Here is a 14,976-nt window from a genome sequence, read left to right as displayed (position 1 = left end):
TTTATGTGCTCTGATCTAATAAAAAATAAAAAAGACTAGGTATGCGTGCGGTTGTGCGTTTCTAATATTATTTATTTATTTGAATTTAAAAAATATATTTTTTCAAATAAAAATCAACAAAATGCTTTTGAAATATACAAAAAAATATAATTTATATATTTTTAAAACATTGTGTATATATAATTTGTATTTATATTTTATTTTATTTTATTGGTATAAATTTAATTGTAAAAATAAAATATGATTAATTATATAATGATCAAAAATTTAAAAATATCATTTTTTTAGTAGCTTTAAACTCAACATGAATCAAGTACATCTCATCCAATCTAAGACTTTTGTTTTATGAGGAATAGAAAATATATTAATAAGCTAAACCGGTGGCAGTTAGAGTTGTAAGACATGCAGGAAAGTCGTTATGTCATTCTTACTGATCTGACAAGAACGCGATGCTTGAACAAAAATATGTGCATCATTATTTGCAGATCACCTCACAAAATAAAAGATAAATTAATTAACTGCATGGCTAAAATTAGAAAGATTAGGTTGAAAATTTTGAGAATTAGGATAGAAATATTGAAAAATAAATATAGATAAAAAAATTGATGAATTTAGCAAAGGAAATGAAATTAATTAAGTAATTGATAAGAATCAAAAAGAGAGTTGATTGGTGGGTGGCGGATATTAGAAGAATTTTTATTCTCAGATAAACGGTCTCGGTCCTTTCACTTCCCGACGGCAGCCCGGACTCGAGCCTACCCGAATCTAAGGGTAGTTCCGCCTCTGCTTCCTTTCCCTAATTATATAAAAAAAAAGGAAAATCGTTTGATGTATTTGTAATTGGTTTATAAATTTTATTCTTTTAAGGTAAACCACAAACTATCCTGAAAACTCATTCTGCTTATAAAATATGTCGTAGACTCATTTACTACGTTAGGATCTAAAAAATTTAAAATTTTGTATTTGTATTTTTCCAATAAAAAAACAACACGTAGGTGCGCCTCTCGACGCGCCAATCATACGTCAACCATAGCCATGCATCAACCTAACATTAGTGCGTCTCAACGTGTCACTCTTTGGAATGCGTCTGTGCATTGATGTGTTATTGTTCATGTGTCAAAGATATTTTAGATAAAAATTACATGTATTATTTATAAAAAAAAATTATATATATGGAAGGTATCTCTAATTATCTGAATATCATTTTCAAATATATCCATGAAATATACAAAATATGTATATATCATTAATATATATTTAAAAAAATATCTATAATATATTTCAAGTAAAATAAGAATATAATATAATCTAGAAACGTATAGAGATTATATATTTAAAATGTGTCTAACATGTATAATAATTTAGCATTTTTTAAAAAAATATAAACATTTGTAATTTAATTAATTTACATAAGAAATTGGATCTCATAAAAATTTAAAATACATCTAAAAAAGATCTCATACACATCATAATAAATTTAGAGTAATGCTATACATCACGAAACAATTCACACACGAAATACACTACTATTTGTAAGTGCTGTAATTAATGCTAAATGATTAAATTTCTTTTACATTTGCTCACGTGTAAAGGGTTGGTGTTGTGTTAAATAACAAATAAATCTTCAATTTTTTTCCTTTTAATTATTTATTATTTATTTTATAACTCTTTATTTTATTGTAAAAAGGACTCTTTGCTTTATTATATTATTTCTTTGTTCTACGGTTTAATTTTATAAAAATAAATAAATAAAAAATTATAAAGGTAAAAAGAATAAAAAAATCCTCGAATTTTTTTCAAAAATACAGATTAGCTCTTAATTTTTTCTGGAAATAAAAAATCCTCATTATTTTTAAATTGAAAAAAAAAATCTTCTATCCATGACTTTTACTAACGGTTGTTAAGTAGCTGACGTGGCATTAGAAAAAAAAAATTAAAAATATTCTTAATGTTTAAAATGCTTATCAGTTTTATATTTATAAATTTTTTAGCATTATTTTATCCTCTTATTCCTAAATAATTCTAGTTTTTTTATTTACAAAAAGAAACTGAAAAATTTGCTTATATTATTTGTTATTATTTTCTCAAAGCAAAATTTTTAGTTTCTTTTTTCTTGATATTATTTTTTATATATTTTATAACTTTTTTATTTTCTTTCTTTGTTTTCTATTTTTATTTTTAAAAATTTAATAAAAAAACATTTATTTAACTAATTATGTTATTAATATTCACAATTTTACTAACAAAAATTCAATTTTATAACTTTTATTTTATAATTGGCATAAGGTACAAAAAATGTGATTCAATTTAAAATCAATGAGGATTTTTGTGTTCAAAAGTATAAAAGCTGATTGTATTTTTGAAAAAAAATTGAGTTTTTTTATATCTTTTGTCTTTATAATTTTTTATTTATTTATTTTAACAAAAATAAACTATAGAACAAACAAACAAAAAAATAAAATAAAGAGTTATAAAATAAATAACAAAAAGTTAAAAGGAAAAAAAATTGAAGATTTTTTTTTTAGATTTCAACACAATACTAAGCTTCCACACGTGACCAAATGGGAAAGAAGTTTAGCCATTTACTATTAATTGCCACTCTTACAAATAAGTAGTGTATTTCGTGTGTGGAATATTTCGTGATGTTTAGCATTTCTCATAAATTTATAGCTGAAATATATCGTATAAGAACTAATTCTAAAATGATGTACTATCATGTATAGATGTACTATTAAATATGTATTTGAGATATATCTCAAATACATTAAGGCACTAAAACTAATGCAATGGTGGGATGGTGTGTTACAGTAGCTGAAGTGATGATATGGCTGATGTATTGTCATAAGACTAATGTTCTAATGCGTTTGAAGAACCGATGGACAACACATGTTATTTTTTTATTGAAAGAATATAAATGTAAAGAAAAGAACGGCGAGCGAAAAATTGAAAATTTAACATTTGTAAAAAGATTAAACGTATTCAATATTTTTTTTTTAATTTATCATTAAGTTGAAAATTAATTATAAACCAAGCCCATCCCAAATCCTAGATGCAATAGTAGGGAAAAATGTCTTTAACTCTTTAAATAGATAAAATGTTTTGAAACTGAAACAAAATTTTCTCAAAAAATTAGGGGGCACTAAAGAGCGAAAACACACCCTTTGTCTTATAGTTTTTTTTTCTTCTTCTTTCCAAAACAAACAAAAATATGCGGACTCGATCCGAAATTTTTATGTCTTACACAAAAGATTGCATACAATATATAAAAGTTTGAATTCGCCTATGAAATAGAAGGGTGTTTTTGAACGCGGACTGAGGCCGAATTTGGGACAAATAAATTATTGTCCAAATCCAGCCATACACTGGCGAGTATGGACGGAGCGGATATATACTCAGATTCAAAAACATGTCTAAGTAGGATTAACATTCTAACGCGTTTGAAGGGCTAATGGGCAAATATATATCATTTTCCATTGAAGTAGTAAGATGTAAAAAAGACGTCGAGTAATAAAATAAATTAAATTAATATTATTTTTATTTTTATTATTTTTCCTTTTAAAATGTATAATTAAGTTGAAGTCCAATTAATTTATAAATCAATCTCATCTCAAAACTTAGATATAATAGTAGGTGAAGGTGTCTACAACTCTATACATATCTCCATCCAACTCAAACTCACTAAGAGGGATCAAAAAATGACAAGCATGACAAATATATATGAGAAACATTTTGTCTGAAATAAAAAATCATCTTAAATTTATGGGCACACAGTTTCTTTCTTCTCTCCAAAACAAAAAAAAAGATATGCATATCCACATTGAGATTTTTTGATTTTACATAAAGAAGTATATAAAAATAATAGTTTGAACCCGTTTAATATGCTTTTTTTTTTAAATTCTGGCTAAGACCGGGCTTGAAATGAAAAAATTATTATTCAAGTCCAGTCATAGACAGACAACATGGATATATAGGTGGTCATGGGCTAGTTCAGCCTGTGACCTAGCCCGATCAAACCCGGACTGGAACTGGTCAAACCTTTACTCGGGTCAAAATCACCCAAGAAACGTGCTAAGGTCGGTTCCGGTTCCAAATTGGCTTTTTCGGTTCCAACTCTTTAAAAATAATAATTTTAAAATACCTATTATATAAATATATGATTAATTACTAAACTTTTTACTATATTTATCGATAGTATATTTTACCATATATAATTTCTTATTTTCAATATATTATACAATATATACTATATACAATTAACCAAATATTTGTTTTTATTGTTTAATTAGCTATAAATTATCAATCGTCTGTATATTTAGTTGAATCGCATTTAATTTTATTTGTTTTTTTTAAATATTACTCAAATATTTAATTTTCCATATTTATGCCTCGATTAGCTCTAATTATTGATTTTACATAGTCTAATTTTTGTTATTTTTTGTAACTCCTAACCATTATTTGATCTTAATTATATCTATATTTTATTAAATATATTTAGTTGAATGGTATTAAATTAATATATAATTTTATAGTAATCTTTTTTATTATCTAATTATCTTTAAATATTTAATATTATTTATAATGAAGTGAGATTCATATTTTGATATTTTAATTTTAATTTAATATTTAATTTTAAATTAAAAAAATTAAAACCGACTGAAACCGAAATCGGCCGGTTTCGAACCGCCTCGAAACCGTCCAAAGGCCAGTTCTGGACCGGTTCCATTTTTCCATGAATTGTTAGTAAAGATCTGGTTGTGAAATATGGCCACCTCTACATGGATGGGCCAAACGGGTATCTAGACCCACGAATAGGTCTGCAAAGGGTTGACATTTTGACATGTTTGATGGGCCAATAAACAACATAAATCATTTTTTTATTGAAATAGTATATGTGTAAAGAAAAAATTTCGAGTGATAAAAAATAAAAATTTTGTATTTTTAAAATATTTAAGCATATTGAATATATTCTAATTATTTTTCTTTTTTTAATTTATCATCACGTTGAGACCCATTTATGAATCAAACTCATCTCAAACCCTAGATACAATAGTAGGCGAAGATGTCTTAAACTCTCTAGATATTTTCATCCAAATTAAACTCACTAAGAGAGAGAAAAAAGTAACAAAAATGGCTAATATATAAACAAGAGAAACATTTTAGAACTGAAACAAAAACTTTTCACAAATTTAGGGTGCACTATAGAGTAAACACACACTCTCTCACATTTCTCTTTCTTCTTTCCAAAATAAAAAATTTCTCTCATTTTTCTCTCCTTTTCCCGCCGTCCTTTTTCTCCCTTTTCTCTAAAACCACTAAGTAATCATAGCAAATGGAATAGGGGATATTAGGGGTGGGCATGGACCGGTTAACTGGTCCATGAGGGTGATTTGTAAACCGGTCCATTGTAATACGGTTTTTAAAATTAAAAACCTAAACCTAAAATTTTAAACGGTTAACCGGTAAATCGGTTAACCATCAAAAACGGTTCGGTTTTTCGATTTTGCGGTTTTTAACCATATAACCATTAGAAAAATTAAAGACAAAAAAAGATAAAATTTTAATTCTATTTAATTTTTTAGCAAACAAAAAAAAACCATAGAAATTCAAATTATATTAAAAATATAAATCTAAACTATCTTATGAATAGTTAAGTCAATGCAAATATTTAAAACTATTATTATTTACAAATAATTTATAAGTAACATTAAAGTTAGGTTTGTATTTTTTGAATTGTTTGTGGTGTTGTTCACGTCCACTTTCTGCTATCTATATACTTAAATATTCCTATTTCTGTTAAGTAAATATTTTAATAAGGAAAACAAATTTCTTTCAAAATATTTTTATATATAAATTCTCCTAAAATATAGAAATATTCCTAAATAAAATATCTATCAATATATTTTTATATTTATATTTTATTGTGTATATTATAAAATCCATATTATTTTATAGATCATAAAATATATCTTATTAATTATTAAAAATATATGAATATATATATATATATATAAACCGGTTAACCGATTAACCACGGTTTTTAGAAATCCAAAACCTAAACCTAAACCATTAACCATGAAAATTAAAAATCAAAAACCTAAACCTAAACCGTTGGACCGGTTAACCACATTTTCTGGTTCGGTTTTCCGGTTTCGGTTCGGTTAATCGGTTTGATCGGTTTTTTTGCCCACCCCTAGGGGATATGTATATTTTTACAAAATAATTCGATGTATTTTATTTTTTGATTTTTTAGTCAAATAAGTATTAGTAAAATGTCAATCAATATATATGTAGTTGTTTTATAATTTTTTTAAAGATAAACCACAAAGTTAACCTAAAAAATCATTTAACTTATAAAAATACGCTATGAACTCATTTAAAGTATTAGCACCTAAATATTTTAAAAGTTTAAATTTGTATTTTTTAATGAAAAAGCAACACGTCAGCTAATGTTGTCGATGCGTTAGTCATAAGTCGTGCGTCTCAGCATGTTAATCTCTAAAATGTGTCAGTGCATTGATATGTCATTATCAGTGCGTCATAAAAATTTTAAATAAAAATTATATGCATCGTTTTTTTTTCATACATGTGATAGCTATCTCTAATGATCTAAATGCTATTTTTACATCTATCTATCAAATAGACAAAAAATGTATTTATTATTTATATGTATATAAAAAGTATCTATAACATATCTAAAATTAAAACATAGGTATTATATAATCTGAAAATATATAAATTATATATCAAAAATGCGTCTAACATATATCATAACTTCACATTTTAAAAAATAAACATCTGTAATTTAATTATTTTATATAAAAAATCAGATCTCATGAACATTTGAAATACATCTAAAAAAAATTCATAAACATCTCATAAATTAATATATAGCTGAAATAGATTGTATATGAACTATTTTTAAGATGTATGTATGATGCATCATAGATGTGTCAAATATGTATTTGAGATGTACCTCTAATTCATCGAGACGCTAAACCGATGCAATGACGTGATGACATTTTACATAAATTGAAGTGCAGACGTATTAATGCACGACTGACATGCTATCATAGGACCAATTACACTCTGATGCATTTGAAGGACTGATGGCCAACACATGTTATTTTTAAATTCTATCGTTTGAATTGAATATGAAATCCATGAATTTATAGAATGTATTTGGAATATTTAAATTACATAATCCATCATTCATTCAAAATGATGGACTCCAACTTTTTCACCTAGAAGATGGAAAATTAGATGATGAATTTTAGAAATGATAGATTGTCATAATTTATGAATTCTCATAATTTTTTTACGATAGACTCTTAACTAGCCCACTCGCTTAATTCAAATTAAGAATTCGATCTATTATAAATCGAATATAGAGTGATCTCAATGGGCTATGGTAGCCCCATTTGCTTTACCAACCCCACGAAAACTCGCACCAAACAATTGATATTTCAAAATATCCACAAATTTTGTTTCTTCAAATTTCCTCAATCCAGACGGTGCTAAACTAAAGCCCAATTACAAATCAAGCCCAAGCCCATAATAAACCCTAGACATAATAGTAGGTGAATATGTCTTTAACTCTCTAGATATTTCCATCCAAATCAAACTAACTAAAAAGGATCAAAAAGTAACAAAAATGGCAAGTTTATAAACAAGAGAAATATTTTAGGATTCAAACAAAAACTTCTCACAAACTTTAGGGGGCACTATTGAGTAAAAACACACCCTTTCTCTCACACTTTTCTTTCTTCTCTCCAAAACAAAAAGTTTCCTCTCATTTTCTCCTCCTTTTCCCGCTGCCCTTTCCCTCTAAAACCAGTAAATAATCAAAATCCATGTTTTTTCATTACAACCTAAGTAAGTTAACCTTCTTTACAACACTTTTATTACAAATATAATCTTTTTTTTGGTTAATTTGTTTTTATTTTCATTGTATGTTTTTTGGCTGCATGTCTGTGTATTTTAGTTGTAACTGGGTGTATGTTTTTATGGGTGTTGTTGTCTTTGATCTAGGGTTTATGTTTTGGGGTTCTTTTTGGTTGGCGTGTAAAATGTGTGTACTGTGTGCGTTTTCTTTTCCTTTTTGGGTTTGGGATGGTTTTGTGTTAGAATGTTTAGAATTTTATTGTTAGGTTTTGGATGCAATTTTACACTGAGTAGCTTCATTTATCATTAAGGTTCAGCTTGGTAAATTACTTAGTGCTGATAGGTTCAGTTGGCGTAAGTGTGTATGAAAAGTTATTCTTGGTGAATTTGTGAATTACCCGAATTCATTTTTGCCGTTTTTCCTTCATTTTTCGGAATTTTTTTACTTTTTTGTTGGTGTTGCTAAATGGGTATAATGTAGTTTTCAGGTGTTGAATGATACAGTTTTGTAGTTGTTGTGGGATCATCTGAAGTTTGCTTGTGTGCTTTAGTGTCTCGTTAGTTCACACATTTAAGTGTCGTTTTGCTTCTTGTTATTTTAATGGTAATTAGTTATTGGTTGATCGTATTGATAGAATGTAGAATTGGTAGAGAAGTGGAGCTAAATTTGCATTTCTTGTGTTTTGACTCAGTGTGAATAGTTGGAATTTGGTGAGGTAGAGCAGGAGAAGTGTCCTGCTATTTCAGTTGTACACACCTGTAATCTGTTTGGATATTTTGGTTTAGATTGATCATGGAATGCAACAAAGAGGAGGCCTTTAGAGCGAAGGAACTTGCAGAAAACAAAATGCAAAAGGGGGATTTTGCAGGAGCACGAAGGATTGCACTGAAGGCGCGGCAACTCTATCCTGATTTGGATAACATATCCCAGTTGTTAATGGTTTGCGATGTTCATTGTTCTGCACAAAACAAACTTAATGGGTTGGTATATGACTGGTATGGGATTCTCCAAATTGAGAAGTTTTCAGATGAGCTAGCTGTCAAGAAGCAATTTAGAAAGCTTGCACTCTCCCTTCATCCAGACAAAAACAAGTTTGCTGGTGCAGAGGCTGCCTTTAAGCTGATCGGGGAAGCAAATATGGTGCTCACAGATCCAACCAAACGCTCATCGTATGATATGAAGTATAGGTGTGCATATAGACCCACTGCACCAAAGCCACCACCCGAACGGCCAATTAAGAACTCATCTGTCAAGAAACAGCATGTAGCTCCAAGCAAGAATTCTAAGGCTCCTCATACACAGTCCTCGAGCTCGAAGGCTCATCAGCCACCACGGCAGTCAACATTTTGGACAAGCTGCCCCGCTTGTCAAGTAAGGTATCAGTACTACAGAGAATATCTAAACAAAATGTTACGATGTCAAGGTTGTTTGGAGCCTTTTATGGCTCATGAATTGGGTGTTTCACCTGGATCCACTCAGAATCAGTCTGTCAACGAGAAAAATGTCCCAAATCAGGGTCCCTTTAAATTTGTGCCTCAGAATCATGCTGCAAACCCTTCTGGTGTGAATTATCCACATAGGTATTCAGGGCCTGATCCAATGGAAAAGGTAGAAAAAACAGCTGATGTTGGTGGGAGTAAACCCGAAGAGGTGAAGCTAGAAAATGCTACTGGAACTGTTGGGGGTTCTAATCCACAAGAGAAAGTGAATGAGCATGTGGATGGCAAGGCGGGGAATGGAGGTGTTCCGGTTTCGATGACCGATGGAATGAAACCAAAGGAATCAGATTTTCCGGACGGTGCAAGTAATAAGAGACGCTGGAAGTCTATGGAAGAATCCAGCAAGAACTTTTACAAAAGTAAGAAGGCTGGCAGTGAAGAAAAAGTCAGTGATCTTTCTGCGAAGAGTTCTGGCCACCAATCTAGGAAATCGGCAAGGCAAAAACAACATAACTCTTACAAGGAAACTTATGATGATGATTTTGTTGACCCCCCTTCAAAAAGATCAAGGGAGAACAGCTTATCTGATGCGCAGATAAAAGAAGCAAGTCTGGCTGATAAGGTGCCCAAAGATGTTTCTGTTGGCTGTACTGCTCCTGTGCTGAATCGGAATGATAAAGAGGCCAAACAAAAAGCCAGTTCTAGTCTTGAAGAAAGATCTTCGAGTTTGAAAAGTGGCGAGTTCAAGGCTAAAGGAGGGGACACATCCATGTCACAGAGGGTGGGGACAAAGTCGGAGAATGTTGAGAGATCCAAAACTGACACATCGGAGTCAAATTCAAATGAAGTAATAGAACCAGAAGTCTTTTATTGTGCTGATCCAGATTTCAATAATTTTGACATAGAAAGGGCTGAAGGCAATTTTCGTGTTAGTCAGATATGGGCTATTTATGATTCATGTGATGGCATGCCGAGATTTTATGCTTTTGTCAAGAAAGTGCACTCACCTGGTTTCAGGCTGGAAATTACATGGCTAGAGCCAACCTCGTATAAAAAAGCTGAGCAACAGTGGTGTAATGAGGATTTGCCTATCAGTTGTGGTAGGTATGATACTGGAGTTACTGAAGAAACCAAAGATCTCTTGATGTTCTCTCATCCAGTGGCACACGGGGATGGTGGGCGTAAAGGTCTGTACTTCATATATCCTAAGAAAGGGGAGACATGGGCTCTTTTCAAGGACTGGTATGCAGGCTGGAGTTTGGAAGCAGAAAAACATAGACCTCCTTATCAGTTTGAATTTGTGGAGATCGTGACGGATTTCAGCGAGAGTATCGGCATTGGAGTTGCTTATTTGGGCAAAGTGAAGGGATTTGTTAGTATTTTTCAGCAAGTTAACTGTGATGGTGTCCTCACATTTTCCATACTACCAAATGAACTGTACAGATTTTCTCACCGTGTTCCATCGGTTAGAATGTCTGGCGTAGAAAGAGTAGGTGTTCCTCCGGGGTCTTTTGAATTGGACACTGCTGCTTTGCCTAGCAATTTTGCCAGCATGGTTAATTCTGAGAAGAATATCGGGAGTGGTCTTGAAAAGTCAACCGGCACACGCACGGATCACAATCAAGTTGAAGCTAGTCAACTAGGGGATATCAACAAAGTTCCAAGCCAACACATGCTAAATCGGCCGGACGGAAATAATTCTCGTTTGCAGGCTAATGAAAATGTCCTGATCGATAAGAAACCAGAAGGTAAATTTATAGCTGTTTCTTTGACACCTAGAAGATCTCCAAGAGATCTGAGTAAGAGAATTAGTCAATTAAACAGTAACAAGAATGTGGCAGCAAATCAACAGGCTAGTGTCACGTCATGTCAGCCTGATGACGAAACACATTTACAAGTTAAGGATGGAAGGTTCATTAGTCCGTTGAAGGGTTCAAGCTCTTCGGTTTGTAGAGTTGTAGAGATACCTGAGTATGATTTTAAGAAAGAAAGATCAAAGGATAAATTTCAAGTGGGGCAGATATGGGCAGTGCACACTGATAAGGATATGCTACCAAGGAATTATGTCAGAGTTAAAAAGATCGAAAAAACGAACTGCTTCAGATTGTACGTAGCAATGCTTGAAGCTGTTACCCTCCAGAATGACACGAAGCTGCCTGTGACTTGTGGGATATTCAAACCTAAATCAGGTAAACCAATTGTGCTTCTTTTAAATGCATTTTCTCACAAGGTCGAAGCAAAGGTGATGAGCGGTGGTAAATATGAAATTTATCCTAGAAAAGATGAGATTTGGGCAATATACAAGAATTGGAATTCTGAATTGAAGTGTTCTAACAAAGCCGACAGGGAATGTGATATTGTCAAAGTGGTGGAAGATAATAGGAGCAGTGTAAAAGTTGTAGTTTTGAAGGCTTCTAAAGGAGACGACACTATCTATGTGTTGCCTACGCCGAAAAGATTAGAAAGTAGCATGATTGAAATTCCGCGGGGTGAGATTTCGAGATTTTCTCATCAGTGTTCAGCCGTTTATCAGCACGTCGAAGAGAAAAATCGTCCTTTGAAATGGTATTGGCAGATTGACCCTCTTTCTGTTCCTGGTTCTGTAATAGTAGTAGAATGAATGGATGGCAATTTTGTGGTTATTAGCTAGCTAAACAGCATTCTAATTTTCTTGGATATATATAGTTAGGAATGCTACCAGATTGTTCTTTTTGTAAACTGGAAGATGTTAGCTTAAACTTAACTAGACATTTCCTGCTCATGTCTATCAATTTTTTTGTCTTTTAGATCCCTTTTCAGTTATGGAAGCAATTGATGCCTGCATGTATGGTTGGTTTAAATTTTTAAGCTATATTCGAACTTAAATGAAAATAGTTATTGAAAAACCATCAGATTTAATGTAGTTTTTGTTTTCACTATAAAATAAAGTTCAATCGAACAATTATTAACTCGCGAGTAGCTTAAATCGTTCACATCAATATTTTGAAGATATCTTTTTAGGCTGGCTTCTTGAATGTTAAACTTCAGGTGTTCTCTGAAAATTTAACACATCTTCAGAATTTGAGTATTCTGCTCTTGTTTTAAGTGCATGAACCGTATTGTGCAATGTCCTACTTTGGAAGAGTTAACTATAGTTAATTGCCCAACCAACTTTGCTTGTAAAATCTTAGGGGAACCAGAAGCAAATGCATCATATGAGACTACTGCAGCAAAGGTCAGTTATCTATCATGCTTTACATTTTAATTGTATTTCTTAATCAATTTTATTTTTAACTGTGTATTTTTTTAAGTCACTGTTGTCTATGGATGAACAATTCATTTTTTTTTAGAACTTTTTAAAATACAGAAAAAGTGAAGGAAATCCAGGAAATTAACAGATGATTTTGGCTGCAGGTGCTTTTCCCAAAGTTGAAGTACCTGAAACTGTCAATAGTTAAGTTTGAGAAGATATGGCAGGCTAGGCAGTGGGAACTGTCTCATCTCCTTCAGATTTTAACAGCCTGGAATTTAGAAGGGTGCGGCAATCTAAAATATCTATTATCATCATCTATGGTTAAATGTTTGCCTCATCACAAAACACTTGAAATATGCAATTGTATGAGTATGGAAGAAATCGTTGTTGCGGAAGAATTTGAAGGACGGCTGGGGGAGTTGTTTCTGCCTGAGTTAAACTTACTGAAGCTCAAAGATCTTCCAAAACTCGTGCAGTTCTGTCAGAGTGACTTGCTTGAATGTCCTGCCTTAGAAAGCCTGTGGATAGAAAAATGCTTTGAATTGAGGACATTTATATCCAATGCTCAAAGCTCAAACAAGACAGCTGGTAATGAGCTTGAGATGCTGAATTCCTCACTCTTTGATGAAAAGGTGTTTTTTTTATCCCTCTTCTTTTCGTTTCTATTAATTTTATGAGAGAAATTTGAGAATGTTAATTTTTTTTAAGCGATGGAACATGTTGTATTTCCTAATTTGGAGCTGCTTCTACTTCTCAAAGTTGGTGGTTCAAGGTAATATGGAGCAATGAGCTCCGCGAGGATTCCTTTTGCAAACTGAAAACATTGAAAGTCACATTTATGAAAGAACTGCAGATGATGTTCCCGGCGAAACTCGTGACGAGATTCCAGAATCTTGAGTGGTTGGACATAAGCTGTTGTGATGCTCTCGGAGTGGCGTTTAGTCTTCAAGGCCTGACAAATGGTAAAGAAACACATGTTGTAGAAACGATTCCATTGAAACAGTTAAAAATATTCAACCTCCCAAATTTGAAGTATGTATGGAATGAGGACCCTGGAGGAATTCTTGAATTTCAAGACCTTTGTATTATGGATGCAACTGCATGTCCAAGTCTGAAATTTCTCTTTCCAAACTCCATGGCAAGGAATCTTCAGTGTCTGCAAGAGATGTGCGATTGAAGATATCGTTGGTGTGTTTCAAAATCTGACAATTCAGGAAGTATCAAAATGTCGGGAACTAAAAAATCTGATAACTTCCTCAACAGCTAAAAGAACGATGAAACTCGTGAGGACAGAAGAAAAGGATGGGGACCGGAAATCTTAATTCCACCATACAACAGTTGTATACAGAAACGGTACGTACTCCCTCTGTCCCAATCTTAACAATGCGCGTATTTTCTCAATTAGAATGAGACTGAACATTTTTATATATCCGAAACAAATTAGTCATAAAAGCAAAACATTTTTAATGGTTAAGCACATAGATTTTCTTTTTCGAATTAATGTTCTACTTGAAGTATTCACTGCTCATTCTGACCTTGGTTCCCCTGTATATGCAGAATGCAGAGGAATGGTGATCCATCCACTATCAGCTCAAGCAGAAGTACTCAATGCACTCTATGTTTGTTCTCTTTTATTATCCATTTTAATTTTTAGCATTTGTTATTAGTTTTTTAAGGGAATAATTGCCATCAATTAAGTTGTCCAACTTGGGTTGAAGAGCAACTCTAATACAAGTTTTATATAATAATTGAGACTAATTTGAACTTTTTATTTACATTATTATAATAATAAGAAATCATATATGATTAAGTGAGAAATAAACAAACAATCATTAATGTTATTGCAGAGTGATGGGATATTTTATGTTTCTATAGGTTACTATTCAACTCAATATACTCACTTTCTTTCACATGTCAATTTATACATTTTTACTCAACTTTTTTTTTAAAAGTTAATGCTTATATTTCATGAATTATTAATCAATTTTTTTTATTCACTTAAAACAGTATATCAATTTTTAGATATGATAACATTTTGAACTTATGAAAACAATTAGGATACTTTCACCATAGTTTTCAAGTTTAAATTGGTAAATACACTGTTTTTTTTTTAAAATATTTTATTGTTTTTGATGTCAGTACAGTTCATATCATTAAATTTTAACAGTCAGAATTAAAATCATATTAAAATTATAGATACAAATAATAACATTTCTTGCAGGAAGGCAGGTGAGGGCATTTGGTCTAGTGGTATGATTCTCGCTTTGGGTGCGAGAGGTCCCGAGTTCGATTCTCGGAATGCCCCCCATTAAAATTCTATTTTAACTCGTTTCTATACAAGATTTTTTTTTGTTCGAGGTTAAAAAATTTACATTTTTTAAGAATTCAATTTAAATGAGCCAAAGGAAAAGGCAGCTTGAAAA

General features: G+C 31.4%; 2 protein-coding genes and 1 non-coding gene across 4 annotated transcripts; all 3 read left to right on the top strand.

Moving 5' to 3' along the window:
* The first annotated feature begins 7,649 nt into the window (after positions 1–7,649).
* LOC126673321 (uncharacterized) lies at positions 7,650–12,082 on the top strand. Of its 2 annotated transcripts, none has more exons than XM_050367416.2 (2): positions 7,650–7,872; positions 8,668–12,082. In XM_050367416.2, exon 2 carries the CDS (start codon positions 8,675–8,677, stop codon positions 11,939–11,941), a length of 3,267 nt encoding a protein of 1,088 aa, XP_050223373.1. In that variant the 5' UTR covers positions 7,650–7,872; positions 8,668–8,674; the 3' UTR covers positions 11,942–12,082. The 2 variants fall into 2 exon arrangements, with proteins under 2 accessions (XP_050223373.1, XP_050223372.1); XM_050367415.2 differs by having other exon boundaries at positions 8,574–12,082.
* Positions 12,083–12,201: 119 nt separating this feature from the next.
* LOC126673322 (uncharacterized) lies at positions 12,202–14,208 on the top strand. The gene is made up of 3 exons (XM_050367417.2): positions 12,202–12,535; positions 12,715–13,906; positions 14,111–14,208. The coding sequence occupies exons 1-2, from the start codon at positions 12,410–12,412 to the stop codon at positions 13,228–13,230; spliced, it is 642 nt and encodes a 213-aa protein (XP_050223374.1). The 5' UTR covers positions 12,202–12,409; the 3' UTR covers positions 13,231–13,906; positions 14,111–14,208.
* A 578-nt stretch (positions 14,209–14,786) lies between these two features.
* On the top strand, positions 14,787–14,858 carry TRNAP-UGG (transfer RNA proline (anticodon UGG)). The gene has a single exon. It is a non-coding gene; the product is annotated as a tRNA-Pro (tRNA).
* Positions 14,859–14,976: the final 118 nt, after the last annotated feature.

The sequence above is a fragment of the Mercurialis annua genome, linkage group LG3 (genome assembly GCF_937616625.2).
Source record: "Mercurialis annua linkage group LG3, ddMerAnnu1.2, whole genome shotgun sequence".
Classification (NCBI taxonomy): domain Eukaryota; kingdom Viridiplantae; phylum Streptophyta; class Magnoliopsida; order Malpighiales; family Euphorbiaceae; genus Mercurialis; species Mercurialis annua.
The sequence above is the reverse complement of the archived record's forward strand: the minus strand, read 5'-3'. Positions and strand labels throughout refer to the sequence as shown.

Coding starts and splice junctions, on each gene's coding strand:
- LOC126673322 (XM_050367417.2), top strand. CDS start 12,410: ATGAACCGTATTGTGCAATGTCCTACTTTGGAAGAGTTAACTATAGTT. Junction 12,536..12,714: donor ATGAGACTACTGCAGCAAAG/GTCAGTTATCTA, acceptor TTTTGGCTGCAG/GTGCTTTTCCCAAAGTTGAA.
- LOC126673321 (XM_050367416.2), top strand. CDS start 8,675: ATGGAATGCAACAAAGAGGAGGCCTTTAGAGCGAAGGAACTTGCAGAA.